We start from the raw sequence: 14,050 nt of genomic DNA, 5'->3' as shown, positions 1-14,050 counted from the left end.
GCCCCCTGGGCTCTTTACTGCCAGAGCTCCGCTCCTGTGCGCTCCTGCAGGAAATGACCCCTGAGACATTCCAGCCTAACAAGAAATACTACATCAGCCCCCGCACACACCCCACCAGCCATGGCAGCATAGCTGACACCTCAGCGTAGCAACCCGGAGCTTCCTTAGTGGTTTCCCATCCAAGTACCAACCCCTGCTTAGCTTCTGAGATCTGAGGACCTCGGGTTAGCCTGGGCCATCCAGGTCAGGGCCAAGCCAGTGCAAAGGCAATAAATGTATCTTAAATGAACAGGACTTCAGAACAATGGCATATGATAGAAAATCCTGAAATCAGGATAAAAATAATTTTGCAAAACATATTTGAGGGAGCTGAGACTTGCAGAAGGGTAGGCGCTGTGTTCTAGGAAGTTCCAGGATAGCATGCATTCATCTGGCAGAGGTGGAGAGAAAACGAAAGAAGAGGGTTATTGGTTGCTCAAGTACATGGTGTTGTCTTAGATGTGCATTTAGAAGCATAAAAGTTCAATGTGCATCAATTTTGCATTGCAAATAGTGCAAAATGAAAAAGGTAAATTTTAAACATTCATAACTTTAGCACGGCAGCAGATTTCAGGCTAGTCACACTCTGGGACTTTACTGCAGACTGTATAAATAAAAGAGTATTTAATCTGAAATGCAATGAATACTTTAGCTGACACTGGAATCCGCTGGAATTTTTAACTGTCCGCATGTCTCCAGTTAAAATGCTCTGTGACAGTATTCTCTTTCTGCTTTTCTGACTAAGAAAGCAATCACACGGAGGTCCTACTGAAGTCTATTTTAGGGGGTTTACTCGGATGAAGATGTTCTTAGGCTGACTGTGTGAGTCATCCAACCTTGCTGCTGACCTCATTGCTACAAGCTCTTTCAAAATATCCCTGCCAAGTTCTTGCAATAGAATTCCCCCAGCTATGATGACACCATAAAGCCAATGTTGTTGTGCTACAGTATTTTACATTCCCACATAAAAATCTTTTTAATCAACTCAGCATCATGTTTACTAAAAAAGAACGAAAGAAATTGTAGTCTCCTGGTATGGTTCTCAGACGGCATGCAGGAAAAACGTGTGAATGCTAAAGGACAGAAGGGAAGAAAAAACCTCTTTTTCTGACCTCTACTGTCTCTGATTCTTTTGTAGAGGTATTGTGGGTTATACAGGTGTCCTTCATGCTTGTTCATCATCAGTCTTCTGTGGAGTCCTACACTGGGACTGTGTATGAGCAGGCCTGCCTCGGAGAAGTTATACGACTTGTAAACGGAACAGGCCAGCTCTGACTTACAGACCCTGTTCTGCCTGCCCCCTCCTTGGCTTGCGCCAATTCCTGGAGGGTGCTATTCCACTTCCTTTCACTAGGGTACTGCTGCCACCACTGTCCTTTTGGGGTCTTCCTGCCAAGAGGGACAGACTCCTGACTCCCCTTCTCCACCTGAGGCCCCACGTCTGGTCTCCTGATACCCAGCACCTGTTTGCCACAGGGACCAAATTACTTTCTTGGGGCTCCCCTGAAGGGTTAGCAGTGGATGCCTCTACTGCTTTCCTCCTCCCTGGGTATCTCCCATGCACGATACTAGCATGTCCAAGTGGCTGGAAAACGATGTGGCGTCAAAGATTTAAAACATATATTAATAAAAAAGGAAACGTTCACAAGCATACTTTTAGCACAGCACCAGATCAGCAAACGGAGACAGAAGAAATTGGGAATAAACACATTCCTTCTGTCCCTGCGATACAGATCCCCTAGCTAGATGTTAAAGCAGAGCAGGCTCAAATAATCTTACAGAGTTACAAGATTTTCTAAAGGTGTCCCATTATCTCAGGCTCCCTGCAGATAGCCAAGACAACCGCATGGTCCAAGATGGCAGCCGGCTTGCAGACCAGAGGTCTGCTCAGTTCAGCATCCCAAGGAAAAAGAGAGAAGTTTTGTTAATCCTCTGTCTCCACCCACTTTACATCACTCTCTCCACTCCTTTTGACCTGGTCTGCCGAAGTCACACAGGTGGACCCTGGGGCATGCAGGTGCATCCTGGGAGCCCTCCTGGAAGGCATTCTGGGAAATCTCCAGGAGTCAGCTGGAGATTCCTAACACCAACTGCTTCTGTTGACGTTCCAGCAGGGTCATTAGCATATCTGTGGCTGTGAACTAAGAAGGCGTTGAGACTGGCTTCCTGCTGCTTGGAAAGCAAAAGACCAAGACTGGCACCTTTAAAATATAGAGAAGGGGGACATAGGGAGGGGCAGCCTGCTTTGGCCTGCCAACCTCCCTCCAGGAGAAAACACATTTCTTCACACAGCTAAAAACCACCTGGAGGCCCTGCTTGCCAGAGCCGGATGGAACTGTTCCGGCCAAAGCGGTCATGTGCTCCTGCGTGCCAGTGCCCCCGTTTCTCTTCTGCCATTCTCTTCTGTCTTTAGCTACTCTCCTTTCCATCGCAGCGTTTCTGGTCTTTGAACCTCCACGGCCTACTGTGAGTTACCTCAGGCCCTGTATTCACCTCGCTGTCAGGGCTCAGGGAGACCTCTTCATCTGGTGCCTCTCCCCTCTACATTCCCCCCCCCCATTCCATTGTGGCGGGCGGATAGGCTCTAGAGACTAGCATGACTCAAAAGGCACCGTTCAGCATGGAAATGACCCAGATGGATAAACCATAATGTGGCCATAATGTTTTGGCACACAAGATCTGTATGCAGTTTACTCCCAAGGCCAGAACCGACCCTGGTTTGAAGTTAAAGGCGGTTCTTTGGGAGAAGACACTCTTTATCATCCAATGGGCCACTGAAACCAGCCTTGGTTCCGGAGCACCCATGAAAACCATCTTCATCAGCACCGGTCCATTTTATTCCATTGGTCCAGGGCTCAGAATCTTCAAGCCATTCATATTTCTGGGATGCAGAGCACCATAGTAGACAGCCTGAGCAGAGACCTTTCTCCCAGTCACAAGTGGTCCCTCAACTGGGTCTGCCTGGAACCTATTTTCCGTGGGTACCCTGGGACCAGGGACAGTACGAAAGCCCCAACCTTCTGCTCTCTGGTGGGGGTTACCCAGCATTGCTCGGGGATGCCTTCCAGATTCCCTAGCAAGGCACCTTCTTCTATGCCTTTACCCCCCTTCCCCCTACTCACCAGGGTCCTGGGGAAGATCCAGAGAGAGGGCACTGTTTGCATCTGGCCCTGCCAGTTTTGGTTCTCCATCTTGATGGACCTGGCGGGGGGATAATATATTTGTCTGCCCATCAACCCAGTTCTGCTGAGCGTAGGATCCCTATGCTATCACGATGGCGACCGCCTTCATTTGGCAGCCTGGAGGGTTCTTGCCAGGGTAGAGCTTTCTGATGAGATTAACAAAGTTCTTCTGCATCCTCACAAACCTTCTACCAGATGGTCCTACCTCCTGAAGAAGAAGAAGAGGAGGAGGAGGAGGAGGAGGAGAAGGTGGAGATTGGATTTATACCCCGCCCTTCACTATCCAAGGGAGTCTCAGAGTGGCTTACAAACTCCTTTCCCTCCCCCTCCCCACAACAGACACCCTGTGAGGTAGGTGGGGCTGAGACAGCTCTGACAGGAACGGCTCTTTTTCAAGAACAGCTCTTGTCAGAACTATGGCTTGCCCAAGGTCATCCAGCAGGTGCAAGTGGAGGAGTGGGGAATCAAACCCGGTTCTCCCAGATTAGAGTCCGAGCACTTAACCACTAAACCAAAGTGAAATTGAAACATTTCTCCACCTAATGTGAGGTCAGGAGCGTGCCCTTGACCAGGATCAATTAAGGTTTACTCAGTGGCCATTTCCTGTTATCACTCAGGAGGAGATGAGGTTGCAGTTTTTTCTCACAAGCTCTCTAAGCGCTTCCTAAAGGGCTTATTCAGCATGTAGCCCACTAGAACTCTGATGGTTCTGTTACTGCCAATGGCCTGCCTTGTTGTTTGGGGAAATTAGCTCTGTGCCAGGGAAGACCAGAGGGGTACAGGGTCTCTGCACACCATTTGTGTACCAAGGTCTGGCACAGTAGGAAGACTCCAGATTTGAAGATTAAATTAAATTAAATAGGTTTTGTTGAAGAATTTCCTTAATCACAAGCACGCTAAGCATTCAAAAAGAGCAAGCAAATCAGAACTAAGAAAGCAGAGGTGATTGATAGCAGATGGAGGGGTCAATTATGGGGTGATACAACCTGTCCAGCTGTGCAGGGGTCCATGGAGGGGAGATTATGGCCCAGACCAAGGGTTTGGGGGTGGACTTCCAGTTGGCATCAGGGGCAGACACAAAAAATCTGAGGCCATGTGCTCTGACAGATATAGACATTGGAAAACAATGCAGACCAATGGGAGGCCTTGGGGCCTGGTCTCAGGTGAGAACAATAGATTTTCTAGACCAATAAGGAGTCCATGGAGGTGTGGTACCAGGTGGAGCGCAATTCAGGTGTGGCCAATGAGTTTCCAGAGCGGGGCAGAGTCTGGCTGCACAGTAGCCTTGATGGGATTAAGGCAGGTGCTGGACAGTTGGGCTGGGAGTGTCCGTTGTGGAACAATAGAGTGGCCTGGTGCTTCCCTGGTGCCAGACAAAAGAGATGATGTTTCTTTTTGCGCCGCAGGATGGACCTGAATGGGAGACCACTCACTAGCCATGAAGAGCTAATGTTTACCTTGATAGGTCTGGCATAGGTGTAAGAATGGAGATATCTTAGACAACTACATGGAGACAGGAATGAGAGGATGATTCGAAAGGTATTTCCTGACATACAAGTGAAACAGAAGTTGGGGCTAGAAACATACTTCATTTGTGACAGTAGCACAGACCAGAGGCTTTTTGTCCCTGCCTGCCTGCACATTTGACGGACAGAAGACCAGCCATCTGGTCAGTAGAAGGTGCCTGAAGCCAGAGCAGAGTCTTGCCCATTCTTAGTCCTTTTGGACGGAGCTGACAGGAGGGATGTGGGGGCGGGGGGGGGGGCTGCTTGCATGGAGGATGCTTGGCAGTGCGGCCAGCCTGGAGAGTCTTCACTTGGCTTTATGAGGGCACTGCTTGTGGAGGTTCAGAGTTGTTTTTGGCATGCCGCTCTCTCGGGAAAGACCACCCGGGTTTGGGGCCCAGGCGGCTGGTTACAGCTCCCCAGTGGTCCCTTCCAGTGGTGCTGTATAGGTTATTGCTGAGGCCTTTTGTACCCCCTTGCCATCTTTGTTGCCCACAAAAGTCTGCTTTTGGCTAACCGTCACTTCAGGGAGATGAGTTAGTGAGTTGGCTGCCCTCAGGGTGGATCTCCCCTTGCTCAATATTTTTGGAGAAAGGGGTGGTTCTTTCCTTTCCTTTTATCCCCCTAGAAGCCCACTGATTTCACAGATCTTGAGCAGCAGAAGATAAATTTGCTTCTTCTTTTTTTTGACGCAAGGGCTAAAAGGACTGAGACAAATTTTGCAGTTGCTAGAGTAAACTTAAGAGTAAACTTAGGATCCTTATCGCTGACCAAAAGAGCCAGGGGGTTTCCAGAGTGTAGGGGGACAGTTGGTCGATTAAAGGCTTAAGATAGCGATCCCTTATATTCTCAAAGAACCTGCATTCAAGCACGGCATGGAAGGATGAATCTATCCTGTTAAGGCCGCAAGGGCTGATTCTGTCAGAATAGGGCCTATTCAGAAATCTCCCCTGTCAAACCATCGTAGGAATAACGTTCACCCTTGCAAACAAAATAGCTCTGCAGTAACTTGGGATGGTAAGGTAGTACATATAGGGAGGTAAAGATCTTGGGAAAGAAAGACTGGAAGATAGGGGTGAGCAAACTCTGTGGGCTCTCAGGATCAGACTGGCTACTGTTGTGTATTGTGTTACTTGTAAGTGCAGAATGCCTGAGCTTCAGCCACAAGCTCCATTGACTCTTGGTATCCTGAAATCTGCAACAGGATTGGTCGGTGTCGGGAGACAGACCAATCAGGACAGTAGTTGACATTCGGCGGGAACAATTCCCATTGGTTCTAAGCACTTATCTTTGATTGGACGTTATTGTTCCAGGGGGAGTGCTTTTCCTGGTTCAAACTGTATCGTTCTGTGTGTTGCCTCTTCTGTGTTCTCTGCGTTATGAGCTGATAAAGAAATAACTTGTTGAAATGCTGCCTCGATCTCTGTACATAATAATGACCCAGTGTTCCCTTTGTACCTAAGGTGGTTTCTAAATTTCACCTGTCCCAAGAGGTGACTCTACCAGCAATGTTCCCTCTAAGCTGTGGAGTCTCGTGAGCAAAAATTCTACTTTGTGAGCTACTGGCATTAAAGTTGTGAGCAAGTGATTTGGCTGCTGCATTAATTAGTTTGCTCTGGAGCCCCTCCTTCCTGAGCTGAGACAAAAATGTGTGAGCTGGAGGATAAAAAACTGTGAGCTAGCTCACTCTAACTCAGCTTAGAGGGAACACTGTCTACCAGTGTTTTATCCTTTGCCCACTTTAGAAAGTGAAAGAAGACTCCGTGCTCTAGATTTGAGGAGGGCTTTATTTTATCTGCAAAGGTCTAAGGAGTTTAGAAGGGATGTAGCCGCCTTTGTGTGCTATGTGGGGCCCAACGAGGGCAAAAGGGCCTCACCCCGGTTGTTGTCCAGATGTCTCCACCATCAAGATGTGTTAGGCCCAAGTGGGGCTGCCTTGCCCGTTGGACATTCATGCGCACTTTGACAAGGGCCCAGAGGCCTCTTCTTCGGTGGCCTTCCTGGATGGCATTCCTTTAGTGGAAATCTGCAGTGCAGTGATGTGGTTCTTGGTTGACGGATTCATCAGTCATTGCACACTTGACCCGCGAGCAAGAAGAGCGGCTCGAGTGGGAAGGGTGGTCCTTCAGTTTTCTTCGAGTGAGTCCTGGCGAGTTGCCCCCCACCCCCTGTGAGTGGCTTGCTAGAATCCCCATGTGGGACTGCACAGAAGCTCGATGATGAAAAACAGAGTTGCGCTTCTGTAACTATTGTTCATTGAGTATCTTCTGTGCAGGAACACATTCCCTCCTTCCTGCTTTTATTGGTTTGAAAACTGAGATTCTGTTTAAACCAGGGTTCTCTTTCTGCTAGAAGGCACCATGTGGATCAATGTGAAAGGTGCAGTTTAAAAAGAAAGGGCTTACAAGGATGTGATTTACGGTTGTAGTGAAACAGAGAGTTACTATCCCATCTTGTCCTGGCCAGCTTGTCATAAGGAGAGCTTTAGCTTTGATTTATTAATGAAAGCCTCCGTTTGAAATCCTGACATAGATGCTTAAAGTGTTTACCCGCTTCTCAGATGATTTTGACAACGAACCATTTTCCAGCAATGAACTGCTCTTTCCTTTGTGTTCAGCATCTGTCTCAACCTTTTTACGCCTGTGGGAACCTTTGGAATTCTGACACAGCGTGGTCAGAGCAGCCACAAAATGGCTGCCACGGGACGGGGAGCCAGCCACAAAATGGCCACCACAGCTTACCTTCAACCATACTGTGGTGGCAGCTGCGGCCAAAGCAACGCTTTTAAAAATCTGCACAGCCAGTCAAATCTGCAGTGGCCCATAGCCCCACCTGGCCCTGCCCACTTTCCAATGACACTTGGCAGACACCGTGGTTTCTGTGGGCACCATGCTGGGGGATAATAGGGTTGCCAGGCCTGGGTTGGAAAAAACCTGGAGACTTTGGGGGTGGATCCGGGAGGGGGTGGGGTTTGGGGAGGGGCCTCAGCATGGTGCAATGCCACAGAGTCCCCCCTTCGAAGCAGCCATTTCCTCCAAGGGAGCTGATCTCTGTCAGCTGGAGATCAGTTGTGAAAGTGGGAGATCCCCAGGCCCCACCTGGAGGCTGGCAACCCTACTGGAGACCCCTGATCTATGCACTTCAGTAAAGAGCTCAATTGAATACGTGAGGTACAGTGCATCTGATGAAGTGAGTTCTGCTGGAATCAGTACTTCTAACCTTCTAAGGTTCCAACGAGCTCCTGTTTTATGTTGAGATTCAACACGTTCTTTCTCCTTGTCTCCATGTCAGGTTGCACAGTGGCCCGTTGGGAACCAAGGCTTGCTGTATGACCGGAGCTGGATGGTTGTGAATCAGAATGGAGTCTGCATTACGCAGAAGCAGGAACCGAGACTGTGCCTTGTACACCCCGTGATTGACCTGGGGAAGAATGTGATGACCATCGAGGCAGAAGGTAGGGAGCCAGGGTGCTTTCCATACTTTGCAGTGAAACTTCTGGTATCACTAATTGCTGTTATTTCCAGAACATTCCAGCTGAGATTTTAGAAAGTGTGGAAGAAATAATAGCTTTTGGCTATGGGATGGTCAAAAACAGAAGGTTCTGACGGGCTCTTTGGAAATCCTTGATGAAATCATTGCTAGGGGAGCCAGCCTCCAGGTGGTTGAAAGGAAGCAAACAACCGTGACGTATAGTGCAAAAAAAAAAGGTTCTTCACAGACTTGTAAATTCTTTTTTTCAGTATTCAGTTTACTGGAAGCCATTCAAACGCCATCGACACCAACGAACCATGCATATTACATCTCATTTCGTGTATATCTTTATCGAAGTGGGTAGCATTAATGGATTTGATGAATGTGACTATGAGATATGACTAGAGTGTTTGCCAAATGGATTAACATTATATAGGTATTTCAATGCTACCCACCTTGATAAAGATACGTGCTAGATATTTAAATCCCATCCTAAACAACATGACGAACCTTTCTGATGCCTTAAAATTGCACTGTCTTCTAAATGACTCTGATCCAGAAATATCAATGAACGTAGCCATGTTTTTACAATCAGTGATAAAACTACGTCAGGTAAATTTCCAATGAGTAAATGTTTTATGCTATATTATGTTTTATATGTCTGGCTGTATATGGTTTTAAATCTATATTCCATTTTATAGTAATCCTTTGAAAGTATTTTATGCCAATAAAGGTGAACTGAACAGAACTAATAAAGATATACACGAAACGAGATGTAATATGCATGGTTCGTTGGTGTTGATGGTGTTTGGATGGCTTCCAGTAAACTGAATACTGAAAAAAGAATTTACAGATCTGTGAAGAACCTTTTCTTTGGCACTATACATCACGGTTGTTTGCTTCCTTTCAACTTCCATCCCGTGGTCTCTCTCTTTGGTTTGCAGGCAGCCTGGAGGCCTCCAGCAATTACAACCAAGGCTCCCTCTAATCTGTGGAGTCTTGTGAGCAAAAATTCTGCTTTGCGAGCTACTGGCATTAAAGTGGTGAGCGAGCGATTTGGCTACTGCATAAATTAGTTTGCTCTGGAGCCCTCCTTCCTGAGCGGAGACAAAAATGTGTGAGCTGGAGGCTAAAAGACTGTGAGCTAGCTCACACTAACTCAGCTTAGATGGAACACTGATTACAACTGATCTCTAGGCAACAGAGATCAGTTCACCTGGAGAAAATGGCCGCTTTGGAAGGTGGACATCGTACCCCACTGAAGTCCCTCCCTTCCCGAAGCCCCACCCACCTCAGGCTCCACCCCCCCAAATCTCCAGGGATTTCACAACCTGGAGTTGGTAGCCCTGTGTTACAGTAATGGCACCCTGGGAAACGGTAGCTCTGTCAAGGCAGGCTAGAGTCCTCTGAGAATTCTGAGCACTTTCACGAGAGTATTGTCCCCAAGGTTCTTTGGGAGAAACCAGAAGCATCTGAAGCAGTTTAAAATAGAAATACATTTGCAGAGTAAATAGGCTTTTTTGAAAATAGAAGTGGACAAATCTTAGCTAGTGGTGGTGGTGGGGAGGTGGTTGTCTTCCTCTGCGTAGCAACCCTGGACTTCCTTGGTGGTCTCCCATCCAAGTCCTAACCATGGCTGATCCTGCTTAGCTTCCGAAATCTGAGAAGATCAGGCTAACCTGGGCTATCCCTCCTACTGTGTGTGTGTGTGTTTTTTTTTCCAGAAATGCTGCCCATTCTATTACTGGAAAGTTTCAGCTTGGTCCTGAAAAGTATGCAGACGGAGAGTGATAGCAGCTAAGCATACCTTTATTTAGTCAGGAACAAAAGACAAGGGACCAGCTCGCAGGCTGGTTTATATACGTTCAGAAAACCCGCCACCAAGTACACCTAAACACACCCCCTACTCCCGATAGGCTATTTACAGTAACCGGGCGACCATTGGTCTCCCGGCTGAGAAGCTGGCCCTTTGATTGGGCCGGCTAGGATCCTACGGACCCATTGTCTTTGGACATGAAGCTATTGAAGAGTTGTGCCTGGCCAGCCCGGGCAAGTCCGGGCATGTCAGGCTGAATACATTACAGTCCAACCAATGGATCAGGATTGGAAGACTGTCTTTCTTGAAAGACAACTTACCGCAAGTGTTCGTCTTCCTTATCAGTTCACAATTTCATGCAGGTTTAGAGTGCATTCTAGAGGTGTCTGTCTGTCTATCTGTCTCTCTCTGTTTCCAGGCTGACCTGTGGCTTGGCAGACCGAGCCAGTGGCCCCTACATTGGGTCTGTGTCCTAAAATATACCCCAGATTCCTTGACAGTGTGCAGCAGTGGCTCCCTTTGAAAGATGTCAGCAAATGCAGGCAGTCCGTAAAACACTGCTGCGCTGGATTCACTGCGTAGGGATTACCCACAGTTCCCACCTGCCAGGCTGATGTGCTCAAGACAGCAGCAGACAGCAAAAGCAGCATTTATGTATTTATTTCTTTTATACCCTTCCTTTAACCCCAGTGGGAACCCCAAGCGGCTTATATCGTTATCCTCTCCTCCATTTTATCCTGACAACCACGTTGTGAGGTAGGTTAGGCTGACAGAGTGACTGGCCCAAGATCACCCAGCAAGCTTCCGTGGCACAAATGGGGATTCGAGTCTGCTTCTCCCGGACCCTAGTCTGACACTTGAACCACTACAGCACACTGGTTCTCATTATGACAAGATGGACAATTTGTGATGGAAGGGGTCAGGGAGTTCTCCTAGCAGAGGCCTCAACAAACAGAGGTTCATGGAAGGAGGAGGAGGAGATTGGATTTATACCCCGCCTGTCGTGGGTCCTAGGTCTGCTGAGGCTGACTACTCCTCAGAGGAGGAAGAGGCAGGGAGCAGCCCAGCCTCCTCTGGAGTCAGCCCAGAAGAAGAACCCCCAACAGTACCTGAGGAGGAGGAAGAGTCCCCAGCAGCTGCACAGGAGGTGCAGCCAGAAGGAGAGGCCGGTCCTGAGCCTGGCCCAGCAGCACCCCCAGTTGCAGACACCCTGAGGCCAGACTCCCCGCCAGAGGCTGACTATGCCGGTGCGAAGGAGTGCCAGACTCCAGCTCCTGCAGAGGCAGGGGGAAGAACTGTAAGCCTTTGCAGACTCAACCCCAGGGAAGGAAGGACCTGCTCAAAAGCACTCAGTGCACCTGGTTCAACTGGCAGCAACTTTGCTCACTCAGACCTGTTCCTGCATGTGTGTAGCAGCCGCTCCTTGTCCTTGCAACCTTGACTTGACCTCCTGGCTCTTTGACTTTCGACTCTGACTGACCTTGATTCTGGACTGTGGTTACAAGCTTCCAGTGTGTGGTCTCTGTGGCAGCCAGCCAAGACAGCACACTGCCCTTCACTACCTGAAGGAGTCTCAGAGCAGCTTACAATCTCCTTTCCCTTCCCCTCCCCTCCCCACAACAAACACCCTGTGAGGTAGGTGGGGCTGAGAGAGCTCTGAGAGAACTTGTGACTGACCCAAAGTCACCCAGCTGGCTGCATGTGAAGGACTGGGGAATCAAACTTAGTTCTCCAGATTAGAGTCCGCAGCTCTTAACAGCTACACTAGTGTAGTGGTAGGTGTCCCCGAGGCTAAGGGACACCACAAAGTCCTTCACTTCCAACAGTGGGGAACAGACTCCAGCTGTTTCATTTCCATCAAGGGTGGGGATAAGGCAAAGCGAATCTTTTGGTGGCTGGACCAGAACCCACACCTCACACCCCATGCAGCTAACTGGGCACAGGAAAGGACCAGCCATGGAGTGTTCTGAATCCTCCATAGCCGCTTGTAGGCCTCTGGGCAATGTTACACCCCTCTGTCCTTGAAATCAGAGCTTCTCTGCAGCAGTGCCCCACTTAAGTGGAAGGCTTGGGGTCGCCAGCCTCTAGGTGGCACTGGGAGAGCTTCCACTATTGCACTTGATCTCCAGATGACCAAGATCAGTTCCTCTGGAGAAAATGGCTGCTTTGGAGGGTGGAGTCTATGACATTCTGCCCTGCTGAGATCCTTCAGTTTGGCGTAGTGGTTAGGAGCGCGGGCTCTGTCCCGGTTCCCCAGTCCCGGGACGGGACCCCCCGCACCCACCCCCCAACCCCGGAGACGCACCCACGCCCCGACTCACCCCAACGGCAGCAGAGGAACGGAGAAGCGATGGCACTGCAGCCCCCGAAGACACGGCACAGCAGCTCAACGCCCAGTTGTTTGGATGGAGGTCACAACGCCGGCAGGGCAAGACCCTCACAGCAAGCGCCGCGTCATGGTGAAACGTCCAGGTGGCGGCACCGGCTCACTTGCGACCACGCCCCAGATGCCTGGAGAGCGTCCATGTATATAAGAGCGGGCGGGGCCAGGTCGGGAGGAAGGGAGGCGGGGACGAGGGGCGGCGCCAGGAGTGGAAGGGGGAAATAAAAGAGGAGCTCTTCAGAGAGACCGGGGAGGAACAGCATGCAAGGGAGCGAAACTGCGAAGGTGAAGGATAAAGAGAGAAAGGGAGCACTATCCAGCGCACGAGGCAGAGGGACTTGAGGGGGGCTGTTAACCCCTCCCCTGCCAGTCTGAGGTCCTTCCGCAGCTCCATTTTTGGGTCCACCTCCGACTTCCAGTGTCGTCTACCTCGCAGGGAAGCCAGGCACCATGGCCACTGGTGGGTTCCCCCGAAGCCCACAGAAGAAGCGTGTCACAGGCTCTAATCTGGGAGAACTGGGTTTGATTCCCCACTCCTCCACCTGCAGCTGCTGGGGTGACCTTGGGTCAGTCACAAGTTCTCTCAGAGCTGTTCTTTCACGAGCATTTCTCGAAAGAACAGCTCTGAGCCCCACCTACCGCACAGGGTGTCTGTTCTGGGGAGGGTAAGGGAAAGGAGTTGGTTAGCTGCTCAGTCTCCGAGAGAAAGGCAGGGTATAAATCCAACCTCTCCTTCTCCTCCTCCTCTTCTTATTCTTCTCCCCAAACCCCACCCTCCCCAGGCATTTCCCAACTCTAGCTTAAGTGAGTTGATCTAACTTTCTGGAGAGGATTTTCCCATTAAGCATTGGTGAGTTCCCTTCTGCAACCTGCAGACACGTATGCGTGTAGGGTCCTTTCATTTGCCACTGCTAGAGAGAATAATGCATGCGTAGTCAATCCCTTGGATGTAATTCAGGCTTATTTCACTTTTCTCATAGTTTGCTTATCCCTTTTTGTTCTCCTTGTTGTTTTCAAGTTTCAGTGCTCTTCAGGAATGGGCAGCACAGGTCTCCCAGAGGGAACCTTCGTCCGGGTTTGCTGGGGTGCCCCTCGGGAGCTCCGTTCCTGACATCCAGATGTTTAGAGGCCAGCTGTGCTCACTTGGTAGCGCAGGTGGCGCTCTTGCTTTGATGGTGGTCATAAGCACACACCTCGATTGACTCATATATTTTAAAGCTGACATCCAACATGAAATCCAGAGGCTGTGTCGTTATGATCCCTAGTTCAAAATGAAACTTTTTGTCATTTGGGGGGTGAAATACCGTTCTTCTTTTCCCACAGAACATGATACAGCCTTAGACGTTCAGCCCCAAGCAGCCCCGGATAGTACATTTCCCCCCTTTTCGCAACAGCTAGGCTGAAGCCATTTTCTGCTTCACTATTTAACTCATCTTAAGCAAATTACCATCTGACTTCATCTAAGTGTGCAATTTCCTGTTTCTCATCTTGCAGGAGCTTTCAAGAACAGAAATGCTGCTCGTTCTACAATGCTATTTATACCAGATAGGTGGTGAACAAGGCACATCGGGGATATAATTTAGGGAGGGGAGGCTACAAACACAGAGAGATGAATTTCAGAGGACAAGTGATTAATTCAGAGGGACCACCTATC

General features: G+C 49.3%; 1 protein-coding gene across 1 annotated transcript in view; it reads left to right on the top strand.

Annotated features, from left to right (window-relative positions):
• MOCOS (molybdenum cofactor sulfurase) overlaps positions 1-14,050 on the top strand; it is a 197,891-nt gene that overhangs the window by 152,533 nt on the left and 31,308 nt on the right. Inside the window, exon 9 of the mRNA XM_015420757.1 lies at positions 8,018-8,180. Within this exon, the coding sequence (XP_015276243.1) occupies positions 8,018-8,180 (163 nt within the window). The remainder of the gene's footprint in view (positions 1-8,017; positions 8,181-14,050) is intronic.

This window comes from Gekko japonicus, unplaced genomic scaffold (genome assembly GCF_001447785.1).
Source record: "Gekko japonicus isolate JY-2015 unplaced genomic scaffold, Gekko_japonicus_V1.1 scaffold438, whole genome shotgun sequence".
NCBI classification, from domain to species: Eukaryota; Metazoa; Chordata; class Lepidosauria; order Squamata; family Gekkonidae; genus Gekko; species Gekko japonicus.
Note: the sequence above shows the minus strand (reverse complement) of the source record. Positions and strands in the feature narration are given on the sequence as shown.